Here is a 14,100-nt window from a genome sequence, read left to right on the forward strand (position 1 = left end):
CACTGCAACCTCCACCTCCCGGGTTCAAGCGATTCTTCCACCTCAGCCTCCCGAGTAGCTGGGACCACAGGCGAGTGCCACCATGCCTAGCTAATTTTTTAATTTTTTAAAAATTTTTAGTAGAGAGGGGGTTTCACCATGTTGGCCAGGATAGTCTCGATCTTTTGACCTTGTGAGCCACCCGCCTCGGCCTCCCAAAGTGCTGGGATTACAGGTGTGAGCCACCGAACCTGGCCAATCAACTGAGAATATTAATCTCTTTAAAAAATAAACCAATTCCATTTCTAAAAAGAGAAAAGAAAAATTATTGCCAAAGCAAAAATTCTAGTGAATATTCTGATAGTAAGCTATTTAAAATACCTCACAAAAATCCTAATACTCTAATCTTATCTAGCTGAACCAGACTCATTCAGATTAGATTGATAAATATTCAGGTTACAGTTATTGCCTAAGGAAGAAAACACCACATTCAGTCTGCAGCTTCGGAAAAGGCCTAAATCTTCCTATCTCACTCTTACTTTCACTTTTCATTTTCCAAATAGTGCTGAATAATCTTCCCTGGGAGACATGTTACCTGTTTTAAAGCTTCTGAAATGTCAAAATCCCTTAATAGGATTTAAAGAACAAAATGCTACTGTCAAATACTTTACAAGTGTTTCAGAGTTGTAGATATCAGTAATATGGCTTCTTAGACTTGGGGGAAACACACAAAATGCACCTGTAGATCGTATCAAACTGCCTCAAAACTTCTAAACAAACACACTTTTATTTGTTATACAGGCTACAGATTTAAAGACTGTTAGTTTGTGAACTTGCTAATAAAAGAAAAACTTGTTATATTATCCATGCAAAGAAAAAGGAGCAGAAGGGTATATTCTAAGTGCCTGCCAGTGGTAAGAGTATGGGCAGTTTTTATTTCCTTCTTTTTGCTTATCAGTATTTCCTAACACTTCTATACTTAACATGCCTCATTTTCTAAGAAAACATTATTCAATAAGTTTGCATTATTTTTAGGCCGGGCGCGGTGGCTCAAGCCTGTAATCCCAGCACTTTGGGAGGCCGAGGCGGGTGGATCACGAGGTCAAGAGATCGAGACCATCCTGCTCAACATGGTTAAACCCCGTCTCTACTAAAACTACAAAAAATTAGCTGGGCATGGTGGCACGTGTCTGTAATCCCAGCTACTCAGGAGGCTGAGGCAGGAGAATTGCCTGAACCCAGGAGGCGGAGGTTGCGGTGAGCCGAGATCGCGCCATTGCACTCCAGCCTGGGTAACAAGAGCGAAACTCCGTCTCCAAAAAAAAAAAAAAAAAAAAAAAAAAAAAAAAAAAAAAAAAAAAAAGTTTGCATTATTTTTACAATAAGAAATATTATTGTATTTTTACAATAAGAAATATTATTTGAGGGGGGAGCTTGTTTATAAAGAACTTATGTGACACTTAGAAGACTAAAATTCTAGGCAGTAACCTGTTCAGTTTTGAAATTAGCTTAATACAAGACCAAAAATGTTTTTTAAACACTGAGTATGTCCAATGAGTAGCAGAAGGCAACATATTTAATAGAAATACAAGAGAAAGATACTAAGAGACCCCTGAGTGGAAGAGGAAACTGCCTGTGTAGCTCTGGAGAATTTAAGATTCTTTACAAGGAACTTACAAGAGCCACAGACATGAAACAAATGGACAACAAAATGAACCACATTAGCATGTCATACTGTGGAAAACCAACAGGACTAGAATCCAAGAGACCTGGTTATGATGTGGACTTGGCACTCCGAACTTCAGCAAATTACTTGTCCTTTCTAAGCCCCGGTTTCCAGATGTGTGAAATGCTATTTCCAAATGTGTGAAATGTTAATATCACCTACCCCCGTCTAACTCACAAGTGAGGAAAAACTAATGAATTCTATACATGTCCACTACTAAGACACTCAGTGTTAGATAATGTAGTTCAGATTATACACGCTACAGGAATTCAGAAAGGAGAGAATTCTGTATGGGCTGGAGTACTCCGAGTAACTTAAAAGCAATTTTACACAGGCCAAGAGAAAAGAGGCATGCAATGCAGCATTTAAGCAAACCAAAAGTTGTACCACTTAATAAGCTGGCAGTCCTCAGGAAATGTCTATAGTATCAAAATGTTTTTACAAAGTGACATACTGGACAATTGATTGGAAGTTGTATTATCATTTTATACTTGGAGAAAAGGAGTCCCAAAAAGGTTACTATTTTTCAGCATTCTTGCCTACTCTAAACAAGCTCCATCATGAAATGGTTAGAAAAATGTCATCATAAAACACTAAAATTTCTATCATAATTTTTTTAATACCAGAAAAGACTACAGGAAAAATTAGAATGTGTGGAGTGCAATTATTTCCAACTATTTTTCAAGAACTAACGCACATTCATCTTTCTCCCATACCACAGTGATATTTCTTTATTAACACTAACTAGTAATACTTTTTTTTATCATACAAAATCATCTTGCAGTATTTATTTCCTTGTTTTCTTAACATCTTGGACTCTTCTACATGTTAAAAGTAATATATTGCATTCCCTATAATGACTAGAAATACTGTGTACATAAGTAGGCTTAAAGCACATTCTACTTTTCAGTGTGATTTCACATACATTATTGGGATGAGACAAAAGACCTGTGAAGGTAATGATTATTGTTCTACCTAGACACGACTTAATGCTAAAATCATTTGGCTTTAGTATTCAAACTAATGGACAAATTTACTCTCAAAACAAATTCACTTCTTTGGAAGGTCTGGCTTACAAACAAAACTTCTACAAACTAATCATAGAATTGCATAAAGTATCAGGTGCTGTGTTAAGCGATTTACATTAATTCATTTAACATTTTGCAGGGCGCGGTGGCTCAAGCCTGTAATCCCAGCACTTTGGGAGGCCGAGGCGGGTGGATCACGAGGTCGAGAGATCGAGACCATCCTGGTCAACACGGTGAAACCCCGTCTCTACTAAAAAATACAAAAAATTAGCTGGGCATGGTGGTGCGTGCCTGTAATCCCAGCTACTCAGGAGGCTGAGGCAGGAGAATTGCCTGAACCCAGGAGGCGGAGGTTGCGGTGAGCCGAGATCGCGCCATTGCACTCCAGCCTGGGGAAAAAAAGCGAAACTCCCTCTCTCAAAAAAAAAAAAAAAAAAAAAAAAATTCATTTAACATTTTGAGATAGGCGCTATTACATCACCACCTGATAGATGTTAGTTCTGAGGCACAGAGTTTGAGAAATTTGCTTAAGGTTACAAGTGGCAGAACCTAGGTTCAACCTATGCAGTCTGAGTCCAGATATTTTGCCCATAACTACTATACTATACTATACTATGCTATACTATACTGTCTCTCTATAGTAAATTACTCAATACATAATTTTGAGATTTTGGTTGTTTTTCTGCAGAATCTAAGTTTGTTTTCCTAATTGATCGAAGACTTTTACTGTTCAAAAAAGATTAAGCTTTGGTTCAGATGACTTAATGTTCATTTGACCAATACGTTTGGGCACCTATATGTACTTAGTATTATTAAGTACCCGTCTAGTGCGAAGCATTTGCACATAACTCATTTACTCAATCCTCCCAACAAGTTTGAGAGTTTGGTATTGCGAATCTTAAAGATGAGGCAATCTGGGCACTGCGAAATAACTTATACAAAGTGATAAGGCAAATAAATGACAGGGCTCTAATCTCCTAACTCCATTAACTACTTAAATATAAGGAAAACCTGGCAGCCATTGCCCTGGAAAACTGGAAAAGAAGAATCGGGAGTCACGGGAAGATACCGGCAGCCGAAGGGAAATGCCAAGCTTCTGGTGCCACAGTCTCACTCTCCCCAGGATCCACCTTATGCCGCCAACAAACTAACCTCATTACTAGCAACAACGGGAAATTTATCAGAGATTCGGGAATCTAGAGAGCCAAGTTCTGGGCAGGCGCTTAAACATTTATAAACTGATTCCCTTTAGTCAGCTCTCAACAGGCAAGACGCATTTAGCGAAGGCCAGAGCAGAGCACTGACCTAGGAGTCCCGGAGGAGCAAATGCCAGGGCCCCAGACTTGTCTGGCTGTTTTTTCCGTTATTTTGAAAAATAATAATAATAAGGCCGGGCGCGGTGGCTCACATCTGTAATCCCAACACTTTGGGAGGCCGAGACGGGCGGATCACCTGAGGTCGGGAGTTCGAGACCAGCCTGACTAACATGGAGAAACCCCCGTCTCTACTAATGATACGAAAATTAGCCGGGGGTGGTGGCTCATGCCTGTAATCCCAGCTACTCGGGAGGCTGAGACACGGGAATCGCTCGAACCCGGGAAGTGGAGGTTGCAGTGAGCCGAGATCGCGCCGCTGCACTCCAGCCAGGGCAACAAGAGCGAAACTCCATCTCAAAAAACAAAACAAAACAAAACAAAAAGTAAGTACCGGCAGGGCAGGCCGGCATCTACCTCTCAGATCCTCCCTGGTACTCATTCAACCCCCGAGGAACTCCCTGTGGCCGCCCGACACCCAGGCCTGGCCGGGCCTCCCCTGCTTCCTCACCGTCCTTCATCTGGACAATATTGCTGGCGGCCACCCGATCGGAGGCGACAAGAACATAGTCGGGGCCTTGGATACCGATGAGGTACTCCATGGTGGCTGGAGGCCAGGGGCTCCAGGTCTGACAGAGCGCGAGCCTTGCCGACTTCCCGGTCTCACCCGTGAGACAGCACCTACAAGCGAAGCTTGGCGCAACGCCGGCCGCACGACTTCCACGGCGCTCTCGGATGACGTACAACTGTCGCGAGAGGTTGGAAAGTGGGCGCGGCGCCGGGTGCATTACGTCCTGTCCTTGTCTCGTGTTGTCCGAGTCTCCTTCGATGCCCGCTGTGCAGGTCACTTACCTTATGTGACGCCCAATTTCTCTGTCTACAGACTGGGACTTTTAAACTCGCTTTAGGATAAAATCACGCAGTGTATGTAAGGTGCGGAGCACGCGTTGGTGTCAAAAAGGCTTAGGTACCCAGGCAGCCGTTTCCCTACGTTACTCCGTAAATCTCTCCAGAAACTCCTTAACTGTAAGCCAGATTGGAGAAAATAACTTGAGGGGAGACTTACGTGCATCCTTAGCAAAAATAGTACATGGTTGGATTAAAGATATAATCATGGGCCGGACGCGGTGGCTCACGCCTGTAATCCCAACGCTTTGGGAGGCCGAGGCAGGCGGATCACCTGAGGTCGGGAGTTCGAGACCAGCCTGGTCAACATGGAGAAACCCCCGTCTCCACTAAAAATACAAAATTAGCCGGGCGTGGTGGGGTGCGCCTGTAATCCCAGCTGCTCGGGAGGCTGAGGCAGGAGAATTGCTTGAACCCGGAGGCGGAGGTTGTGGTGCAGTGAGCCGAGATCGCGCCGTTGCACTCGAGCCTGGGCAAAAAGAGCGAAACTCCGTCTCAAAAAGAAAAAAAAAAAAAAAAAAAAAGAATTATATCAAGCATATATGTATGTATGTATGTATGTATATATGTATGTGTGTGTGTGTGTGTGTGTATATATATATATATACACACACATACACACATGTACATATATGCTTGTAATTTTTGGAGGAGATTTGTTTCTAAGAGTGACAGGGAACCCAGAAGCAATATAAGAAAAGACTTGACAGATTTGACTACATAAGATCACAAGTCTCTATGTGATGAAAGTCATTCTCATGCTCAATGATAAATGTAAATTGGGGATGTTTCAATTGTAGAAAGTTACTCTTCTGGACCTTATAGATAAAGGGGGAAAAAAGGAAAACATTAATATCTATAACCTAAAAGACATTCCTACAAATCAATGGGCTGGGGGGGGGGGGGGGGGGGGGGGGGAGATAATATCATTTTAAAAAGACCAAAGACTAAGAAAATTCACAAAAGAAGCAATGTGAATGGCCAACAAACATGAAAAGATGCTCAACCTTGATGGTAATTAGAAAAATGGGAAATAAGAAACAAGAAAGTATAAATTGGGGGTAAGGTTCTAAGATGTACAACCATTTTGTAGAGAACAATTTTGGTATCAAAATTAAATGTGCATAACCCTTTAAATATGTCCAAAAGAAATGTTTGCATGCACAGTCCAAATATTTGTGTACAGAGATACTCAGCGTTGCCAGGCGCAGTGGCTCACACTTGTAATCGCAGCACTTTGGGAGGCCAAGGCGGACAGATCACGAGGTCAGGAGCTCAAGACCAGTCTGGCCAACATGGTGAAACCCCGTCTCTACTAAAAATACAAAAATTAGCTGGGCGTGGTGATGCGCACATATAATCCCAGCTACTGGGGAGGCTGAGGCAGGAGAATCGCTTGAAGCTAGGAGGCAGAGGTTGCTGAGAGCCGAGATCTCACCATTGCACTCTGGGCAACAGAGCAAGACTCTGTCTCAAAAAAAAAAAAAGAGATATTCAGTGTTGCAGCACTACAACACAAAAGAGGACCAACTTACATGTCTAAAAGTAAAGACATTGTTATATAAATTATGGTACAGTCACAGTGGAATATTATGCACCCATAAAAAGAATGAAATGAATCTAAATATACCTTATATTCCATGGCCCAAGATAGATGAAGTGAAAATAAAAATGGTTTCCTCTATGTAGCCTGATGCCATTTTGTTTAACAATGAATATTAGAATATGAATGGAAATACCTGTAAATACCTATTTACATGTGTTCCAATGTCAAATTATATGCAGTTATTACCCTGGTGAGTGTGATTTCAAGGGAGGACTTTCACTTTTTATTTTATACATATTAGTATTGTTTGAATGTTTTACAATGCTCATATATTATTTGTATTTTTTCTAATAGAAACAAACTCAGCCATCCCTTTATATCATGAAGCAATTCTGAAAAAAGGTTGAAATATTTCTTGACTGGGTTTCTGACATCCACAAATGAGTCTTCATACTAGCTTACTGAGAAATGGGAAAATAGTTGCAATTGTATCTTCAAACACAACTATGCAATTCGTTTGCCTCTGCAGAATGTTTGCCTGTACTTTATTCTGAATGTTTCTTCCAGCTCCCTGCTCATAAAGGAACACAGAGCCTGAGGAATTTGAGGCAGCCTATCAATCATGGGATGGATGCCAGGGGCAAGTGAGGTCATTAAGTCAACCATCCACTACGAACACAGCTGCATCCATCATTCTAGAAAGATAGATTCTTTTCTTAAATACCAGTAGGAGGGGGTGGGTCTCTCTCTCTCTCTCTTTCTCCCCGCCACTTTCTTATTGTGTGTGTTTGTGTGTTTTTTTAATTGCAAAAAGTATTTGGTTATACTATATATACATACATACATACATATATACACACACACACACACACACACACACAAACACAAACAATATAGAAGAAATGGAAGAGTTAAATGTCTCTCCTTCCACCAAAGGTAACCACTCACCAAACCTTCCAGACCTTTCCTTTATACATACCAATATTAATTCATTCACAAATGCTGCAGAATTCTGAATTGGAAGATCTACAGTCTTTTCATTATTATTTTTTTTAAGGGCTACCTTTTAAGCTGATTCATCCCTCTTTCTCGCCAGGCCTTTTTTTTTTTTTTTTTTTTTAGACAAAATCCCGGGTTCAAGTGATCCTCCTGCCTCAGCCTCCCAAGTAGCTGAGACTATAGTCACATGACACCAAAGCCAGATCTCCCCAGGACTTTTCAAAATCCCCTTTAGCTAAGTAGCACTAGATCTGCCCTAATTTCCTGCTAGTATAGAAGAAAGTAGGTTTTCAAGACCTGCCTTGTGCTGTCTCACTAAGAATCAGGGAGAATCCCTCCTCCAACTAAATCCTTAGAATAACTGGGTCTTAGAATTATAAAGTCTGTGGAGGTTCACAGAAGGAGCATGATGTAGCGAAAATATTTACAGGCAATAAATATTTTTGGCTTTCCAGGTCATACTCCCTCTGTAACAACTACTCAGTGATGCCATTATAGCGTGAAAGCAGCCATAGGCAATACATTAACGAGGACATGGCTATGTTCCAATAAAACTTTGCTTGCAAAACAGGTAGGGGAAGGAGGAAGGTGGACTTGGCTCATGGACCATAATCTTCCTCCCTGATAGAGTGGAAGGCTGTAAGTTAACACGTGTTGTCCTAGCTCTACCTCTTTCAGCCTTGGTGCAAAATTCATTTAGCCTCCCTGAGCCTCAATTTTCTTCTGTATGAAAGAGGCATTCAGAAGAGAAGTTTGCTTTGTGTTTTCCCCTGAGATGGGACAAAGATGCAGGTCTGGTTGTTGCATGAGTGTAAGGAACCATATTCTGCGAGTTTGGCAGAACCTTAATGAAGAATGACTGCAGTGTTTTGGGAACATAGCCGTAATGTGGAAGCTACCAACCTTGCCAAGACTCCCAAGCCCAAACTTGAGATAAAGGCATCGGTGTAGCCCACCCTCAAAAGACCCTGTGAGCTTAGACAATAGAATTGGGACAAGGGCAGACTGGAGATCAGAGGCACACCCCTAAACATTTAGGACAGTCACTGTACTGCATACTGTTGATACCCTGCCCTTATTCCCTTTACCTACCTGGGCACCCATTTCCAGCTGTTATAAATGTTGGTTGATAACAACTCACAACTCCCCTTTTCTTGAGAGAATTTCCCTCAGCCAAACAGGAGTCCCCCTTGCCTAGGAGGCTGTTTGCCAATACCTACCCCTTGCCAATGATTGATTGACTGACACAGGGATAAAAGATCCATTAACTGAATTTAAGTGGGATACAGTTTGTCCTCCAGAGTCTCCCTGTGGGATCAGTCTAAAGCTGGTCTCCAGCCAAGATCAAGTTCTGGCTTAGCTGTTCCTCCCTCCCCTATCTTGCTTCCTAACTCTGCTTCTCCTGAGAGCACTTCCCCAATTAATGAATTGTACTAGCACTCTCATTTTGGTTCACTTCTAGGGAACTCAAGCTAAAAAGCGTTTGGCACCAGATGTGATCCTAGAAAGCAGTCTCCAAGGGATTCTGGAGCAGGATCACTTACTGGCTGGAGGATGATGAGGACACCAATCCTGGCAATGAAAGAATATTGACAGTTCCCAACCTCCTGTAACAGTGCTACAGCAGATGAAAGCTCAGACTTTCACCTGTGTTTAAATGGGATGGGGGTTACAGTGGAAAGTATGTAGTAGCTGGAAAACTCTTGGACACTTGAGAAATATGAGAAAAACAGTAATTGTCTGGACCAAGGAATTGGGTGGCTATTGCTGAGTGCCATTGATTCATTAAAGACAGAAAGTGAAGGCTGGACACAGTGGCTCACAATTGTAATCCCACCACTTTGGGAGGCCAAGGCAGAAGGATTGCTTGAGGCCAGGAGTTCAAGACCAGCCTGGGAACATAGCAAGCTCACGCCTCTAAAAAAAAAAAAAAAAAAAGAAGGCCGGGCGCGGTGGCTCATGCCTGTAATCCCAGCACTTTGGGAGGCCGAGGCGGGTGGATCACGAGGTCAAGAGATCGAGACCATCCCGGTTAACACGGTGAAACCGCATCTCTACTAAAACTACAAAAAATTAGCAGGGCATGATGGCGCGTGCCTGTAATCCCAGCTACTCAGGAGGCTGAGGCAGGAGAATTGCCTGAACCCAGGAGGCGGAGGTTGCGGTGAGCCGAGATTGCGCCATTGCACTCCAGCCTGGGTAACAAGAGCGAAACTCCATCTCAAAAAAAAAAAAAGAAAGAAAGAAAGAAAATTAACCTGGTGTGGTACATGCCTAGCTACTACTACTTGGGAGGCTGAGGCAGGAGGTTTGAGGTTACAGTGAGCTAGGACTGTGCTACTGTACTCCAGCCTGGATGACAGAAAGACTCTGTTTTAAATGAAGGAACAGGGAGAGGCAAGGGGGAAGGAAAGAGAAAGAGAGAAATTTGTATGTCTTTAAGAGATAATTGTTTAAGGCAAAAATAACGTATTGTAGAATTTATAATATATTTTGAAGTGAAATGTAGGATAACAAAAGCACAAAGGCCAGGAGGGGAGGAATTGGAATATACTGCTGTAAAGTACTCATACGGTACCTGAAGTAGTATAACATTCCTTGAAGGTAGTCAGTGAAAGATGCATGCAATAAACCCCAAACACAGTAAAATAATACTACAAAGGGCTGTAGCTAATGTGTCAACAGAAAACAAAATGGAATAATATACTCAATCTGAAAGAAGACAAAAAAGGAAGAAAAAGCTTAAGAGACAAATAGAAAACAAATAGCACGATGGTAGATTTAAATCCAATGATATCAGTAATCACATAAATATAAGTGGTCCAAACACCTCAATTGAAAGGCAGAAATTGTCGGATAAGATGAGAAAGGAAGACCCAGCTATATGCTGTCTACTAGATACCCACTGTAAACATAAAGACACACAAAGGCTTGTACACAAATATTCATAACAGCTTTATTTGTCATAGTAAAACACTGGAAAAGACAGAGAAAGAGAGTCATGCCTATCAACAGCATAACACATTGTGATATCCATGCAATGGAATACTACTCAGCAATAAAAATGAATGAACTGTTGTGCACAGCAGTATGGATACGCCTCTATTATACTGAGTGAAGAAAAGAGACAAAAATCACTGTATGGTTTCATTTATATAAAATTCTAGAAATGCAAAATAATCCATAATGACAGAAGATCTGTGATTGCCAAGGGATGGAAGAGGAAGAGAGGGATCAGATGAAGCGATGCAGTAGACATGAGGAACTTTTGGAGGATGATGGATATGTTCATTATCTTGATAATGGTTATGGCTTTACAGGTGTATGCATATGTCAAAATATTGTATGTGCATATTATTGTATGTCAATTATATCTCAATAAAGCTATTTTGAAAACAATACTATACTAGGGGATTAACAGAAATTGATGCCACCCTCAAATATGTGAAGGATTCAGTAGTGGTGGGTGTCCCATCATAAATCCATTTAAATGACTGATCTGCCTCATGTAAAGATGAGATGGCTTATTACAAATAATAACCCCCATTGCATCTGCTGTGTTAGATTTGGTATTACTAGAGCAGAATAATACAATCTTGGGTACACAGTCTGCAGCTATTGATCAAATAATGCATTATTTCTGAGTCATTCAAGTAGAATCAGAAGCAGTTTGCATTCACATGGAATAAATAGTATATATTCATGGTATTGCCTCTAGGCTATATTAATTCTCCTACAGCACAGTAGTCCATGCTCTTGTAGAATTCAATTCCTTGACTGAAAGCCAAATCAACTCAAATGACTGAAATGTGACCCCCTCTAGGCATGTTAAATTGCTAAAAATAAGACAGTAAATGTATGAACTGGGAGCTGATATGTTTAATGACTTGATGCTACCCAAAGAAATTACTGTTGGTAAAGGTAAAGACCTATAGTAAAAGAGATACTAGATGCTAAAGAAAATGCTTTAGCAGATCCTCAGCTAACAGGCTGCCATATCTAAACTCCTTAAGCAAGAACCTCTTGTAAAATAGAAAAACAAATTTATAAGAGGTTTAGAGATTACATCATAGGGGCACAAAATCTAGTCCCTGATTTCATACTGTACCTGCATTAACAGCCCAGGTAAAAGGAACAATTTACATATAAGCTGAAAGAAAACACAACCTAGCTATCTAAGGTAGACTCAAGGAGTTGTTTAAACGTGTTTTCTTGGTCAGGCCTGAAAAATCTTGGGCCATGTGAACAGAGTGCCTTTCAGATTCTTCTTACATTTCCAGTTATTTTCTCGCAGTTGCTTGATGCCTGTTGTCTGGAGTCATCTGCATCTACACAGCTGCTGCCCTGACAGATGATTCAGTATATGACTCAAAGACAAAAACAGGATAAACCGTGTTGATTGACACTGGAACTAAAAATTATCCCTTTCCAAATGAACCTTCCTTTTCAAAGAAAATCAATAATAATGATAAATATCTAGATAATTTTTGTTGGTCTCTAAGATTGCCTTTGCTTATTGAAGACAAAAAGGGAAAATCGAGAGTGTAAACATTGCCACATTCTTATGAGAAGACTGTTTTCTGAGTCCAGGGTATCAAGTCAGAATCTGTTTTGTTGTTGTTTTTTGTTTGTTTTTGAGACGGAGTTTCATTCTTCTTGCCCAGGCTGGAGTACAGTGGCACAATCTCAGCTTATCACAACCTCTGCTTCCAGTTTTAAGCGATTCTCTTGCCTCAGCCTCCCAAGTAGCTGGGATTACAGGCATGAGGCACCACGCCTAGCTAATTTTGTATTTTTAGTAGAGACAGGGTTTCTCCATGTCAGTCAGGCTGGTCTCGAACTCCCAACCTCAGGTGATCTGCCCACTAGGCCTCCCAAAGTGCTAGGATTACAGGCGTGAGCCACTGCGCCCAGCCCTCAGAATCTCTTTTGAAACCATCTAATCAATAAATGAGAATTCCATACCAAGTAATCACCAGAGCTGGTTTTAAAATCTTTTAATCAATCAACAACAAACGTCAGTGACCATATTTTTTTGCAAGCAAACCACTCAGTGACAACTTCTTGTTTCTAAAAGTCAGCCAATCAGGATTTAAGTCATTCCAGCAAATATACTTCTGAATGTCAACCAACGAACTGTCTCACCTATCAACCCACTCATGCCTCTGAAAATTCACTAGTCCTTGAATTCCATGCTTTCCCAGAACTCTAAGATTAGCAATCTGCTCTTCTTAGAGGAAACTGTGCCTAACCAGAATAAGGATATGCTTATGTAAGCAATAAATTAGGCTTTGTATTTTTGTTTTGGATATTGAGTGGTAGTCTCATCTATTGACATGTGGAAGGCTGCCAGCTTTGAGTGTGCCCAGAGCAAGAAATGACTGTGCAGCAGCAGCAGACTGCAATATAAATAGCCTTGTCACTTGGGCCATTTGACCCGGATGATCACATGTTACTAGAAGTGTCTTTTGTAGAGGAAAATGCCAGATGAAAGTTTTGCTAATTTACAATGGAAGAATTGTACCTCAAATTTAAAAGGTGTATCATCCTGTAGAAACAGTGTCTGACCATAGGACATTAAATGGCCATGTAGCTTCATCTTTCCATATTGAGTTAGATTCTGACAAACCCACCAAGTTATAAGGTCAAGTGGGCCCAGCGGTGATCCATCATAAAATGAAAGTGATATATCTGAGACCAAACTCAAGCAAATCCAAAGGGCACAAGTAAAGCTGCATGAGCAATTTTTCAGGAGTCATTAACCCTAATCATCATGAAGAGATAGGATTGCTGCTGCATAATGAGGGCAGAGGGCAATCTGTCTGACACTCAGGTGATCTGCTGGAACATTTCTTGGCATTCTCACACCCAGTTGAACTGTAAATGGGCAATTTTAGCAACCATAGCCTGATAAGGATCTGGTGGCCAGGACAGCATGAGAATGAGAATGTAGGTTGACTCATCAGAAAAGCCTAAATGGCAGAAGAAGGAGATGATGACTGTCAGTTATAGCTCAGGACCAAATGCAACAGCATGGGCTATGTTTCATTCCATAAACCCTCCTCCTGTAAGTTTTCTCAGAAATTGTGGCCAACTAGGATGCAGGAGAAGCTCTGCGTAGACCAAGTGAATTTCATGTGAGAAGCAAGTGAAGCTGCTAGGTGAAAGGGGTGGACCATAGTGGATCTATCAGTGCACCTCCCTCCAGCTGTGTTGACAACAACTCACTTCTACCCTTTCTTCTGGAAAATCGTCATTCCCCTCACCTGGGAGGCTGTACCCCACCTTGATCAATAACTAATTGACACAGGGATAGAAAAGGCGGGATCTGTTGCCTCAGTGGGGAACTAATTCTATGGTCCAACCTATGCTCCAGATATTTTTTGTAGAATCAGCTGAGATCACTGTAAGGGCTATTGCCGAGTTTAAAATGAGGAAACTGAGGCCAGCACAAAAAGATTAAATGCCGATTTATTAAGCTCCTGGGCCAGGTTCCACGGTCCCAAGGAAAAAGGCCAGGGAAGTCACCCCTGACTTTTCTGGGCATGGGGGGTTTTATAGAGAGTGAAGGCATTTGATTGGTTGCAGGGAAACAGGGTGTGG

General features: G+C 41.4%; 1 protein-coding gene and 1 long non-coding RNA gene across 2 annotated transcripts in view; both read right to left on the minus strand.

The window, feature by feature from the left end:
* The window catches only part of PSMB2 (proteasome 20S subunit beta 2), a 38,779-nt gene extending 33,727 nt beyond the window's left edge, over positions 1-5,052 (minus strand). Inside the window, exon 1 of the mRNA XM_032246915.1 lies at positions 4,558-5,052. Within this exon, the coding sequence (XP_032102806.1) occupies positions 4,558-4,834 (277 nt within the window). The 5' untranslated portion in view covers positions 4,835-5,052. The remainder of the gene's footprint in view (positions 1-4,557) is intronic.
* On the minus strand, positions 1,386-4,163 carry LOC116529269. The gene is made up of 2 exons (XR_004259444.1): positions 3,294-4,163; positions 1,386-2,741 (listed from the first exon to the last, which is right to left on the minus strand). It is a non-coding gene; the product is annotated as an uncharacterized LOC116529269 (long non-coding RNA).
* Positions 5,053-14,100: the final 9,048 nt, after the last annotated feature.

Source organism: Sapajus apella, unplaced genomic scaffold (assembly GCF_009761245.1).
Source record: "Sapajus apella isolate SASKATOON/1434 unplaced genomic scaffold, GSC_monkey_1.0 scaffold62, whole genome shotgun sequence".
Taxonomy (NCBI): domain Eukaryota; kingdom Metazoa; phylum Chordata; class Mammalia; order Primates; family Cebidae; genus Sapajus; species Sapajus apella.